The 13598-nt window shown below is 40.0% G+C and overlaps 1 protein-coding gene across 18 annotated transcripts in view; it reads left to right on the forward strand.

Annotated features, from left to right (window-relative positions):
* rims2a (regulating synaptic membrane exocytosis 2a) overlaps positions 1-12303 on the forward strand; it is a 128790-nt gene extending 116487 nt beyond the window's left edge. For 17 of the 18 annotated variants that reach the window (XM_038712161.1, XM_038712167.1, XM_038712162.1 and 14 more), the window contains 5 exons: positions 8513-8654; positions 8865-8977; positions 9145-9246; positions 9421-9560; positions 9686-12303. In XM_038712161.1, coding sequence (XP_038568089.1) covers positions 8513-8654; positions 8865-8977; positions 9145-9246; positions 9421-9560; positions 9686-9889 — 701 coding nt within the window. In that variant the 3' untranslated portion in view covers positions 9890-12303. Of the gene's footprint in view, positions 1-1199; positions 6089-8512; positions 8655-8864; positions 8978-9144; positions 9247-9420; positions 9561-9685 lie in introns of those variants that run through there. The other variant, XM_038712174.1, reaches the window with a different exon arrangement.
* The last annotated feature ends 1295 nt before the right edge of the window (positions 12304-13598 follow it).

Consider the following 13598-nt stretch of genomic DNA (forward strand, 5'->3'; position numbering starts at 1 on the left):
GACTCATGATAAGCAGAACCTACAAGTGAATGATTCATCCTTTTCCCATGGTCTAGTGTTAAAAAAGCAAACAAAAATCACAATAAATCATAATATCAAATTGCAACAGAAGAATAAGAATCGCAGTACATATTGAATCTGCAACCCGTGATTGTATTGAATCAGGAGATAAGTATATCATCCCAGCCATAGTGTTAAAACTGCACTCTGTAGGCATCAGTGCTCTTCAGGGTAACTGCCCAAGGTTGTTTAGGCTGATTTTCAAGTGATTTAATACCAGTGACTTTATTGGTCAGGTAGTTCCTGCCATTTCACCTGAATGCATCATGAACCATCCATCCATCGTCAACAGCATATCCTGCGTACAGGGTCGCGGGGGGCTGGAGCCAATCCTAGCTGACATCGGGCGCAAAGGCAGGGTACACCCTGGACAGGTCACCAGTCCATCGCAGGGCCACACATAGACAAACAACCACTCACACTCACACCTAAGGACAATTTAGGGTAACCAATCAACCTAGCCTGCATGTTCTCTCCCACCATCTTTGGATGGAATGCAGACGGGAAGAACATGCAAACTCCACACAGAAAGGGCAACCGGGGTCTGAACCCACGACCTTCTTACAGTGCTAACCACCGCACCACCGTACCGCCCTTGCATCATGAACCATTCCTGGATAAATCTTTCACTGACGGGGTGCATAGGTGAACTGATAGGTGGTTCTGCATATGATGGTTTGCTTTGGTCGTATATAGACCCATCTGACTAGCACCTAAACCATTACTTCACCTGCATTTACAGTGGTGGGGCAGTTCAATTTCAAGTTTGTTTATTGTGATGTGTGGCTGCCGACTGTCGTTGACTCGTGTCGTTGAGAACCTAAACACAGGTCAGTAAATACAACAAAAAAAAAGGGTTTATTTTTATGGGCTGCATTTTTTAACAATGTAGATGGATTAGTATTTTAAGCCTTTAGAGCCAGTTAAATGAAGATGAATTAAGGTAAAAGATGAACTAGATTTTTTTGCAGATGTGTCATAATCTTCTTTAAAAATAAAATAAGAAATTTATTATTTATTTTTATGATGCTACTCTCTTTAGGTACAGTATTTTTTTCTTCTTATTAAGATTCCTCAGACTATATCTAGAAGTGTTATAATAGAATCACAGATGACTTTATGTTTATTCATGAAATTTGTTGGTGGACTAAATTAATTGTTTTCATGCTGAGAGAAGTACACAGTGTCTCTCCTAGCGGACAGTGTGCTTTGCATTATCCAAGAAATTAACCAATGTTCTTGTTTTGAAGAGGTTTTTTTATGTTGTGGTAATTATTCTGTGGCATAATTTAGCTGTAATCCAAGGAAAACATAAAGATCTAATGACTTTAACCCTGGGTATACATACAGTAACCCAGCAAGCTGGCAAAATTGAGTGGAGACTTGAGCTCATGTGAGCGATGTTGCTGCAAACTCCTTGTCACTTATACTGGTGCTGGTGCCAAGAGCATACAACATCCTCTTCTTTGTATATATTTTTTTAGCATTGTGATATTCCAATTAACACAAACCATGAAAGTATGGAAATTAATTTATTCATTATGACATATGACATACATGAAGGATGAAACATTTTACTGCCACCTTTCAAGCTTTACAGTTAGAGTTTAATACTGAAAAGATATATGTTTGGGTGGAATATCACTTTAAGAATATAATGTATCAATCTCCATGAGCTCAGCTTAAAAGCTCTTGATTCATCTTCTAAACCCTGCCATGCTCCACCAGCTGCTCACTGTTTTTTGCCTGCAGTGTGGCTCAGCTCCACAGCCATATGTCTGCTTTGCCTGAGTCTGAGGCTTGGACACAGTTTAGGACACACTTGTATAGTTGTGTCCCACATTTTAGTACAGCACATTCTTATCTTCCATTTGAACTGGACTAAAAATGAACTTCCACCCTGAATTTTTAGATGTTTAAATTCTGCTAAAAATATGACTTCCTCTCATCGTGGTTTTGTCTCTAAGTGCTGACGGCACCACTCTATAGCTGTCAAAAAGGAAACCTGATGACAGTCACTCATGCACACAAAATACAGTGGTCAGCTCAGTCATGGAGTGTGAGTATGATGTTTCAGTTTAAAACACAAGTATTTCCTCTTTCAGTATGTGATGTAAAAATGCAGTGGTGACATGTTTGTGTTGCAATTTTCAATTTTACATATCACGTTAGTTTGTTATGACTGTGAGATATAAAAAGTCAGCTGAAGTGATGTCAGCACTTTCTATCCAGATCAAATACACATATAAGGCTTGGCAGTATTTAGATCCCCTTTCTCTCTCTCGTTAGCTCTCCATCTGTTATACTGTCAGTGTGGAGTGTAGAGCGGAGGGTGGCGGCCAGGGGATGGACTGCTCCCACTGCTACACCTCCTGCATTTCACGTTTCACATATGCCCCTCACACCTCCCACTGAAGGTGCGAACCTTATGAGTGAAGTGAATGGCACAGAGTGTGTACATGCTTGGGCGAGAAGTATTTTATTATATATAAAAATGTATATCATTGCTTATTTTGTAATTCAAGCTATTTCCCTTGATAACGCGCATCATATTTGAGCTAGAAACAAAAGGGGAAACTACATTTACAGACTACAGGACTGGCCTGCATCAAGGTAGGCAGTAGGGAATGTAAACTGAGAGAGTGTTTGTCATTGTGCATGTAATGGTGTGAGCCCCGGTGTGTGCACATTTAAGTACTGATATGTGTGTGTTTGCCTACATTTGTGCACGTGAGGGCCAGGCGTTAGAGCCCTCCATTAAGCTGTGTTTACAGTTTGTAGGGCCAGAGTCATCCTCTGACGCTTGGCCAGGCCTGGCCTTATCAATCACAAAGACGTCCGAAGGCTTCCACCTGTGATCCTTGCCGCCTGCCAGACAGACCTTACATATGATGTCTGGGATATTACACTATTTTATTGTTGTAGTAGAACTGGCAAGATTCCTGCCTTCTGAGGTGCTTGTGATTTCCAGTTGTGTGGTCACTGTGTATGTTGGTTTGTCACAGTGGAGTGAGACCAGATATGTTGTACAGTGTGCGTTAATGTTAATCTGTAGAAGTCAAGTGTTGTAGAAGTGTTGTGAAATCAGAGAGTACCCTCATGGCCTAAAATGGAGATTCCACATTCATGAAAAATACCTTCTATTAGTGATGTATGAACTTCTCTTAAAACATCATTCATTTCACTTGTAATTAACAATCTTATGTAACTAAAGTACAGTAGTTAACATGTTATCATGCACTTACGAAGAGAACTAGATTCTTACTTTTCTTCAGGCATTTATTTTGTTGACAAATTAAAGTTTCCTTTCGGCTTTTCATGTGAGGTACACATTATTTCCATCCTTGAACACAGATCCACGTGCTGTGTTGAACAGATTTGTGAAGACTGTAATTAACCTCGTTTTTTCCCTCCAGGTGTCGGGATTACATGTGTAGTGGGAGTATCACAGTGAAACATACTGACATACCTCTTTCTTTCTCTCTGCCAATGTACAGTGGGTAAGAATAAATTGGGGCAAAGGTGCGAAAGTTGAAGCAAGTAACACATATGTGCCATCTACTGTTGCCACGCATTAGCCGTGACTTCAGCAGAGGAGTGATAAATTCATGTGAAAGAATCTGGTATTTTCTTTTGTTAATTAATTTGATCAGCTGCTGTGATAATTCCATGTTGTAGGCTAGTTTATGCTACATCTCAACCAAAGTCTTGTAATCTTTCAATATCAATAATGTTTGTAATTGAGATATTATCAATACATCCATCTGTGTTGTGAAATATCATGAAAAAGAAAGCCTGTTAGAGACAAAAACAATGAAATTATCAGGCCATAGTTTTAGAATCTCATCACTTAGCTCCTGTTGCTATAGATTAGATAGATATTTCAGGAGTGAAAAGCAAAGAACTGAAATGCTAACAAGAGTAGAATCTCCTGTTGCTACCATATGTTAAGAGCACATTTGCAATCCTGATGTAGGGGTTAGCAATCTTTCAACATATCCTAAAGTGAATAGACAGTGTTCATCCAGGAGATCACCAGATCATTCTTTGGGCACCATGGGATGTCACATTTAGTACTATTCCATCCAGTAGTTGTTAAGACATGTCACTAAAAACCAAAAATGTCAACCTGCTGTGGTGCTGGAAGAACAGTCATGGTATGGCAAAGCCAGGCTTCATCCTCTGAGGGACCTCTGAGATATCTCGACTAAAGTGATGGACCACCATCACTTGGCCATCCCAAGGACCATGCAGCTAATATGGCTAAAAACCTTCAAAATACACATGATTTTCTCAAAAACAGAACTTCTCCTTTAGATGAGCTACATTTGTTTTTTATTTAATAAAATATACACAATCTGTAGGTTAATGTCTGAGTTAGCAGGAGCTCTAAATAATATACTTTCATAAAGAAAGACTCCTAGAGGGTCCATTAAAAATGACCCAATTGGTTGTATTGTAATTGTGTGTCTTTTGTCCAATTTCCCCCTAGCTGTAAATATGAAGTGTTGTTTTTTGGCTGCGCTGACCTAGATGAAACCTGCAAATGGATGCCATGTATTAAGAGACTTCTTTATGGAAGTAGGTTGCAGTGTCTCTTAGAGTGGAACTTTTGCTTCAGCTATAACACTACAGGGAGCTTGCTATATTTATTATGGTGAAGAGTAGCACCGTAATTCTCTTGTGCAGTGTTTATTCTGCGAGATACATGTTCAGTACAACACTACAGTTGGTTCTCTGGTAATGTGTCAAAGCAGCACAGTTTGACTTCATTTTTTACCAAGCTGCAGTAGTGACTGTGAGCAGAGGGGCTGAAGTTTACTTTAAAGCCATAGATTTGCTTTACTTGTTAGCCCTTACACACCATGCCAGTAGCAGATTTATCAGTTTCAGGGACCACCGGAGAAGAAATCTTTTGTTTTAGCTCCACTGTTATGTCTTTCTGCTCTGGACTGTTTAAAAGAGTGTCCAAAAATGGTAGAAAAAGACTGAAAAAAGGTTCATGTTTAGGTAAGTTTGACCTAATTCAAACAAAGAACTTGTCTGATTGTTTGACAGTGTGGCTTGTGATTGATCAAGGGGAACTGAATTTCTCGTAACACAACATAGCTGTGTCATAGAGGCTGTGGAACATGAATAAGATCATGATCAACAGCCAGCAAAATCAAAATAAATTCCTCCCAACACAACACAGCTGTGGTATAGTAGTCCTAGACGAGAGAGTCCGGCACGTGAACTTTGAGTGATGGTCATGTGGCCAAAGCCCGAGGAGCAGGGCTGTTGGCAGACCTAATGACAGCTTGTATTCACCGGCCTCTGGATAAGATGGGGAGAGGGAGGGATGGAGAGAAAAGGATAATAAGTGTGATGAATAGCACAAAAGACACAAAACAGCAAGCAGAGGGAGAAAAAGCTGAAAGCAAATAAGAAAAGAAGAGGTTAAAAAAATTGGTGAGAAACGGACTGGGGAGGGTTGCACAGTATCTCTGGGTAGAGCTCGTTCACCCGCAGAGCCAGCCGAGGTGCGCCTGAGCAGCCTGGTTCGCTGATTGGTGGAGCGCGATGCAGCTCTCTCCCCTCCCCCCCAAACAAAGAGGTGCAGCAGGAACGTCACAACCAGACAGCACAAGACTTGGCTACTAAAGCAACGTTTTTCTGAAGCTCTTCCTAAGATGCAGTCTACAGAGCATCTAGGGACAAACTAGATGATAGAACAGACCTGATCTCCTACTGAGTCTTCTGCTACTGGTCTTAGGAATGCATCAAACTGATTAGATTGTAGTTAATTTGTTAAACCTTTAACAGTAAGATCAGCTAGAGAAGGCAAAGCTGACGTCTTGTGCATCCGATTCACCGCATTGAGAAGGACCACCGCCGGTCACCATGGGCAGGCAGAGCCATGATACCTCTGCTGCGGCTCCTGGGATGCGTATCCAGCGCTCCCAAAGCAAGATGAGCCTGTCTGCATCGTTTGAAGCACTGGCTGTCTATTTCCCCTGCATGAACTCCTTCGATGAGGAAGATGGAGGTAAGATGACATCTGGGGAAATGTCACAGAAGCAGCTGATGGCGTGTGGTGGGACAGCAGTACTGTTTAAACAGAGGGAGCACAGAGAGGAAGGAGCTAGATTTAGGATTAGAGAGAGGATACAGACTGATTGTAGGGAGAATTGGAGCAGGTTGAGAGATGTAATTAGTATAATTAGGATGACAGTTTAGTTCAGTTAGGATAATAATATGATGCTTGAGCTGTGTGTACTATAATATGAAGTAATTAACGTTAACTTAAAGTTTATATATATGCCTGGATCTCAAGAGCAGTGAATTTATCATCCAGCAGTATGTTGTAAAATACGCATACTGCTTCTGTTGCTGCTGCTGCCGCCGTCAGTGGTGGTTATAGGAACCTGTTTGCTGATTCTACTCACACTTGTCTAACCAATGTCTCATTTCTTCTTGATTGAATGGAAACAAAGGATTTAGTATCTGGAATGAATCATTGTTTAGTATCTGGTGGGTAGCAGTGTTTTTTTTAGTTTAGGAATACAACATTGTCCCATGACTATCACTTCAAATTTCCTGAACAGTAGTGATGACGCCTACTGTATGTGATTATATTTATGCCTCCCAAGATATTCTCATCAGTTCCTAATTTAGTGGCAGGGGATTTATTTAAAGAGAAATACAATACGTCATGTATTTGCAAAGCAGAAGATTTTCTCTTTTATACCTTTTAAGTATTTTTTTGCCAGATCACACCGGCTTTTTTTAGCTACAGCTTCACACACACACACAAACACACACTTGTACTCACACTTCCACTGTTGGCCGCCGATCAGCTCCACTAGACTCTCTCATTATCTTTTCCTGTCTGGCACGGCCGAAATTTGAGGGCAGTGACCTTCTGGTGACAAGCCAGATTTTAGGCCACTGCTGCTTCATGCTTGACAGATACTTTACAAAAGTGTTTGGCAGCCACCGGTGTTGATATTGCACATGTCTTTGACACATTTACCTCATCTGCCATTACTTTAAATTCAGGTGTGTGGATATTTTCTTTTATAAAATAGAAACATACTATATATGAATGTGATATGTATGTATGTGGACAGGATTTCAGAGTCATGGTCTTAAAAGTCTATGGCAGTCTTTTACAATTTGCAGTGGGAACATTTTAGCAGTCTTTGGTCGTAGCAACTCATGTAATGTTATTAAACCTTGCTTGAAAATCATGTGTTTTTAATGTTGAATGATAGCATCTGAAGAGATTTACAAGCAGCGGTTTGCTGCAGACGTCAGAGACGACCTCTGTGGCTTCCTCTCTATTGTAATGTGTGAAGAGCAGGAAGAGGAGGCGGAAACCAGCTGAATAACTGAGATTTGAAGGCTGAAAGGCTTCATGTCCGTTTATGCCTGTGTGAGATAGGACACTGGATCATCTCTCTTCTCCTCAGCTCCCCCTCTAATGAGACAAAGAAGAGAGGAGGAGGGAGAGTGAAGACAGCAGGTGCCGCAAAGGGCCCATGATGATGCTGCAGTAGGAATACTGTATTCATCCAGACAAACAGAGACATTATTATGTGAAAATAGCATAAGGTCTATGGATAGGCGATTGTTTATCATTTGCACCTTGGGGATGCAAACAGTGAACTGATGATAACTCATTGTTATTACTTTCCTGGCTGGCTTTGCAGCGATTAATCGACATCTGGGAAATAACGTGAAGCCCTCATTCTGCAAGAATTTGATTACAGATAAGGAAAAGAGATTCCACAACAACAACTAGTACAACAACATTCAGTAGTGCTTGGATGATGAGTCTTTGACCAAGAATTCATGTTTAAACATAGAGATCAGGTGCTAAAATACCAGTTTAACAGAGCTCAATGGCTAAATGTCGAGTAGAGTATCTAACACAAAGGGAACATGTCTGATTTCATTTTAACCTCCTGTCTTTGCTGTATCTCTCTCTATATGCTCATAACAAAGGAGAATTTGCCTCTCTCTACTAATGGGAAATGAAATGAGTAGCGATGCAGTGTGTGTATGTGTACTGTGTGTGCTGGTTGCCAGACGTGTGTCTAGTGGCAGAGCATTCATACTTTTGTGTTGGTATGTGTACGTCTGCCGCAGGCGCAGCCACGTGGCTTCACACGCAGGCTGTCAGGGAGGCTGGGTGGAGAGGAGCAGCGGTGGGGCTAATGGGGGTAGTCAGCTGTCGTCTTGGATCAGTAGGGATGGGGGGCAGACACTGGATCTTTATAGTCTGAGTGTAGTTCCCTCTGGATTGATTTTTCTATGAGCCAATGAAAGCAGTATGTCAGTAATAATCCATGTGAACGCACCTCGCTGTATGAGTCACAAAATGTTCAGTGTTAAGGATTAACAGTCTCTATCACTTTTTCTCTCTCTCCCTCTCTCTCTTTCTTTGCGTGTGTCCTTCTGTGTGCAGAAGCGGGAGGTAAGAAGTTACGCAGCACGATCCAGAGGAGTACAGAGACGGGCCTGGCGGTGGAGATGAGGAGCCGGATGACTCGGCAGGCCAGCCGGGAGTCCACGGACGGCAGCATGAACAGCTACAGCTCTGAGGGAAAGTAAGGACACAAGGACTCACACTACTGAGAGCAGTTTATACATACGCAGCACACAATTCAAAACTTGATTAGATATATCGTTTTTTACTCTTCCTAATCCTCATGACATTTAATTGGCTACAGCCATTAACTCAACTACTGCCTTGTCTTACATCAACAAAACTGTACCTTTCATCTCTGTGGTAACCATTGAGTCTTGCTCTGTTTCAGTCTCATCTTCCCTGGTGTGAGGCTTTCCTCAGATGCTCAGTTCAGTGACTTCCTGGATGGTCTCGGCCCTGCCCAGTTGGTCGGACGACAGACATTGGCTACTCCACCAATGGGTGAGAACAAGAATTCATGCATTTGATAAATTTGTACCTTGGTGATCCTTGGAAAAGCTTTTTGCACTGTTCATGAGGCATAGTTAATCATCTTGTAAGACATACATGATTTATTTCTTATATACTCAGTATAGTTATACCTTACTAATTTTTATATACTTACTCAGGTGACATCCAGATTGGTATGGTGGAGAAGAAAGGAGCGCTGGAGGTGGAGGTCATCAGAGCCCGTGGCCTTGTGGGAAAACAAAGTTCCAAGGCACTGCCAGGTAATTTAAGCTCTCACACTGTCATTATCATAGGCAGATACACACTTACCTCATACATTCAATGCACATGTTGAGATATGGTGAATAAAAAGGATGAAAAAGCACATTTCTTTGCTTTGGGATAAAAATATTTTCACCTCTCCTCTTTCCTCCTCCCCTCTCCTCTCTTCTCAGCACCATATGTAAAGGTCTACCTTTTGGAAAATGGAGTCTGCATAGCCAAAAAGAAAACAAAAGTAGCAAGAAAAACCTTGGATCCTCTTTACCAGCAGCAACTGCCGTTTGAGGAGAGTCCGGGAGGGAAGGTTTTACAGGTAAGAAAGGTGTCACAGTAAATCAAGCAGAAACTCAGCAAATCAGTCTTACTACAACTTAATTTCTCACTGCTTGAACTTGTCTTATCCTTTTCATTAATGTCTTCCTGTGTTCTTCACTGCAGGTCATTGTTTGGGGCGACTATGGACGTATGGACCATAAATCATTCATGGGAGCAGTCCAGATACTGTTAGATGAGCTGGACCTGTCCAACATGGTGATTGGCTGGTTCAAGCTGTTTCCTCCTTCCTCACTGGTGGACCCTACTCTGGCCCCACTGACAAGAAGAGCTTCCCAATCCTCTCTGGACAGTTTCTCTCGATCATAGCAGCGTGTGGACTGATAGCGTTGTTGTAGCAGCCAGTGATGCGATTACAGGACACGCCCCCCGGTTACACTGCATGCTTGATGTTGTGTCTTCTGAGCCTGTTTCTAGGGGTGCAAACGTGATCCTGTGTTTTAAGCAAAAACGTTGCGCACATTGTGCACGTGGCGAAGCGTGTTGCAAGCTCCTGGTGGCTGGGATTGCCAGGTGTTGTTGTTGTTGTTTGGAGGAAGCTGGAATGAACTCCTTAGCACGAGGAATCTGTCAGTTCCAGGTTTTCATCCAATTCGAAGCCATGGGGGTCAGTACTGGGAACCGCTAAACGGGTTCTGCAGAAGCCCTTTTCGAATGAAAAATAAATGTTTTGTTTTGATTTTTAGTTTTTGTTTTTGTTTTCATTAGTTTTTTTCTTTTAATGTCAATGTACTTGTATCTGAAGGAGGTGACAGTGTTTCTAACCAGACGCTTGGTCACGCCACGCCAACAGACCTAGCGGTGTAGATGGAGTTTTGGAGACCATCAATTTGGGTGAGGTATGTCCCGGCTTATGTCCACACTCCCCCAAACCCCCAAAGAAATGCCCTGCATAATCTAGGTTATTGTACTGAATCAAACTACTAGAACAGGTAAATCACCAGAAAGACGAAATCATGCTCCTCCAAAATTAATCAGACGCAATATTGAAGTGGCTACCATCAACACTCCGGAATATACAGTAAAGCTCCAAACCCCATGAAAAGATGTACAATCTACCATCATTCTTTCTCTGTTGATGTATTGTATGAAAATTAAATGAGAAAAAGATATTTTCTTTCCTTTTTAGTTCATTTGCATGGACACAAATTAAGCAGAATTTAAAAAAAAGAAAATTATTTTCTTGAGGCTGCAACTTGCAAAAAAAGATTAAGACAGAAGATAAAACAGATCAGCCATTTTCAACAATTTATATTATTTTTAAAGATAAATTTCACTAGTGCATGGTTTTCAGGGGAGTGAATGCAACATCGTGATTAAAAAAAAATACATTGTTTATCATTCTTTAGACCATTCAGGAGTCTGTGTTTTGCAGACATGCAGATAAGGGAAACCTAAAGGAAACTTTTGGAGTTATTTAACAGAAAATGTTTATGTGACAAAGTGATAATGAAAATAAATGTAAATGATTTATTTCATTGTAAAAGGCTCATGCCTTATAAAGATAAACATTATGTGCAAATTGTACATGTTTCTCTTTTTCTTCCTTGTCCCAGGGTACTTCTCATTGTACTATTCATTGCTACCATTGTTCAGTCCCCTATTGTCCAGATTTTAGGACTGTTGGTTATTTTACAGTTCTGTATTGTTTCAGTATGTATTTTATTTTGGATTTGATTTGTTTAACAAGCATGTTGAAAAAGATTTTCTGCAACATGGCTTGGGCACACCTTAAAGTAACTCAGCATGTTTTGATAAAGATGATATTTGGACTTTTTGCAGTTTCTTGTACAGTGCATGTCAACTTCATTACTTTTCTCCCTCACCTTAAATTGAACTCTACAGCAAATTAGTTATTGGTCTTTCACGGCCAATTATTGAAATTTTAACAAAAACATTCCACCCCCAAGATCATATTTTCTTTCAGGTTTTTGAGAAAAAAAAGTGACACGGAAAATATTTTATATTTAATGGAGGTTGACAAAACAGTTGTGGTTGCAAGTGTATTTTATTTCAGTATTGTTGACGAACATGCAAAAATTATCTGTATTGGTACAGCAAGAGGTCTACACCTAATCAAGAGGCAGCAAACATGCAAGAGATGTATGTTGCTGTGATCCAATTTTACAGGCACTGTTTGTGAAGATGAGCTAATCACAAGTTCAAATAACAAGGGATATTGCCACAGAAAATGTTTTTTTTTCTTGTTTTAATGAAAATGAAATTAATTTACTATATTTTTGTTAGTTTTATTTAAAAGCCAAGACCAGTTTATTTTTATTTTCTATTTTTAGTAATTATAAATACTTCTCATGTCTGGGAAGAATATGAAACTTATAGTTGCAGTATGTCTGAATGAAATTGAACTGAGGCATTATTTCTTTTCCATATAATACTACGTTTTAATGTCCAAAAAAACCTTGTTGCTGTAACCAGCTACAATATATATTTTCATTTCTTTTTTCATTGTATATACCTTTAGATGTCAGAATTTGAATAAACAAGCTACTATGGATAGATTGATAAGACCCTTTTGGAACAGGAAAAATGCCTCACATGATGACGAAGACATATGTTATTTATCCTTTTGAATGCCTTTTAATTTTCTCTTTTTGGTGCAATGTGTTAATGCCAAGGCTATGTCTTGGCTAAGTATGGTTGAGTACAGAGATTTATGTAAGTTATTTTTCAAATTAAAAATAAAAAATTGATATTACACTGATGCCAAGTGTTGAGTGATGATATAATTAACACATTAATACACATAAGTGTAACATTCTTACTATAGAAACTGTAGAGAAAGTATATAAGAAGTAACTGTGAAAATTGCACTTTATTAAAGTTAGAAGGCTTGTTAGAAGCCCATCAAAATTGACAGCAGAGGCAGATGAATTCTGACTCCAAAAACTACATCTGATTCAGTGCATTTGTGAATACTAATCACCAATATGCTTGAGATTCTGATGCTGCACAGCAGTGCTTTAAGCTAACATGCTAATGTTTAGCAATTTTCAAATCTTTGTTCAGTGTGTTAACATGCAAACATTTGCTTATTAGCACTAATCAGAAGAAATCACTAGATTAGCAGGGTTTTTTGTTATAAACCACAGTATTGGACAAATTGAACGTTTGTCCTGGTGATGATACTACGTGACAAGTCAGGGCATAACCAAAGTGATTGCATTTCATTCCGATGGGGATATAAATGTCTGTGCCAAATTTCATGGCAACCCATTCAATAACTGTTGAGACATTTCATTCAAAACCAAATGGTGGCTCTAGTGGAAAAAGTCAGGGGAACGCCAAAGTTGTTGGGATCGACTGGGAACCATGAATGTCTGTACACAATTTGATGGCAACCATCAACAAATGTTGAGACATTTCAGTCTTGATTAAAGTGACACTGTCACAAACTGGGATTCCATCAATCAGTTTTTATTTTCAAGTGGAAATGCAGAAAATGTGTTATGTGTGAGATGAAGAGATTGTAACATTCCTCAGATTAATACAAACAAAAAACATAAATGCCATATTTTTGTTTTTCTACGTTTTCACAGTTTCTTAATTAGTGGCACCAGCGGTTTAACTCCACGAACCAACTCCTAATAATCACATAACGGTATTAGATGATAAGGTGCATTCATTTGAATTTTCATTTGCAACATCTGGATGGAGGTTTAGTCATTGTCATCCCATGCCATTCAATTCAATTCAATTCATTTCAATTTTATTTATTTAGAGCCAACACTTATCTCAGAGCGCTTTTCATAAAAGAGTAGGTCTAGACCGTATTCAGTGATGATATTTACAGAAACCCAACAGTTCCCACCAAGAGCAAGCACTAGGCGTAAGAGGCAAGGAAAAACTTCCTTTTAAGAGGCAGAAACCTCGAGCAGAACCATATGGCTCAGGGTGGGCGGCCATCTGCCTCGACCGGTTGGGGGTGAGAGAGAGAGAGAGGGCAAGAGAGGAACAGAGAGAAAGAGAGTGTAGCAACACTACAGATCCAGACTCCACA

The sequence above is a fragment of the Micropterus salmoides genome, unplaced genomic scaffold, assembly GCF_014851395.1.
Source record: "Micropterus salmoides isolate LMB-PRFRI ecotype aquatic unplaced genomic scaffold, ASM1485139v1 Ms_hic_scaffold_11, whole genome shotgun sequence".
Classification (NCBI taxonomy): Eukaryota; Metazoa; Chordata; class Actinopteri; order Centrarchiformes; family Centrarchidae; genus Micropterus; species Micropterus salmoides.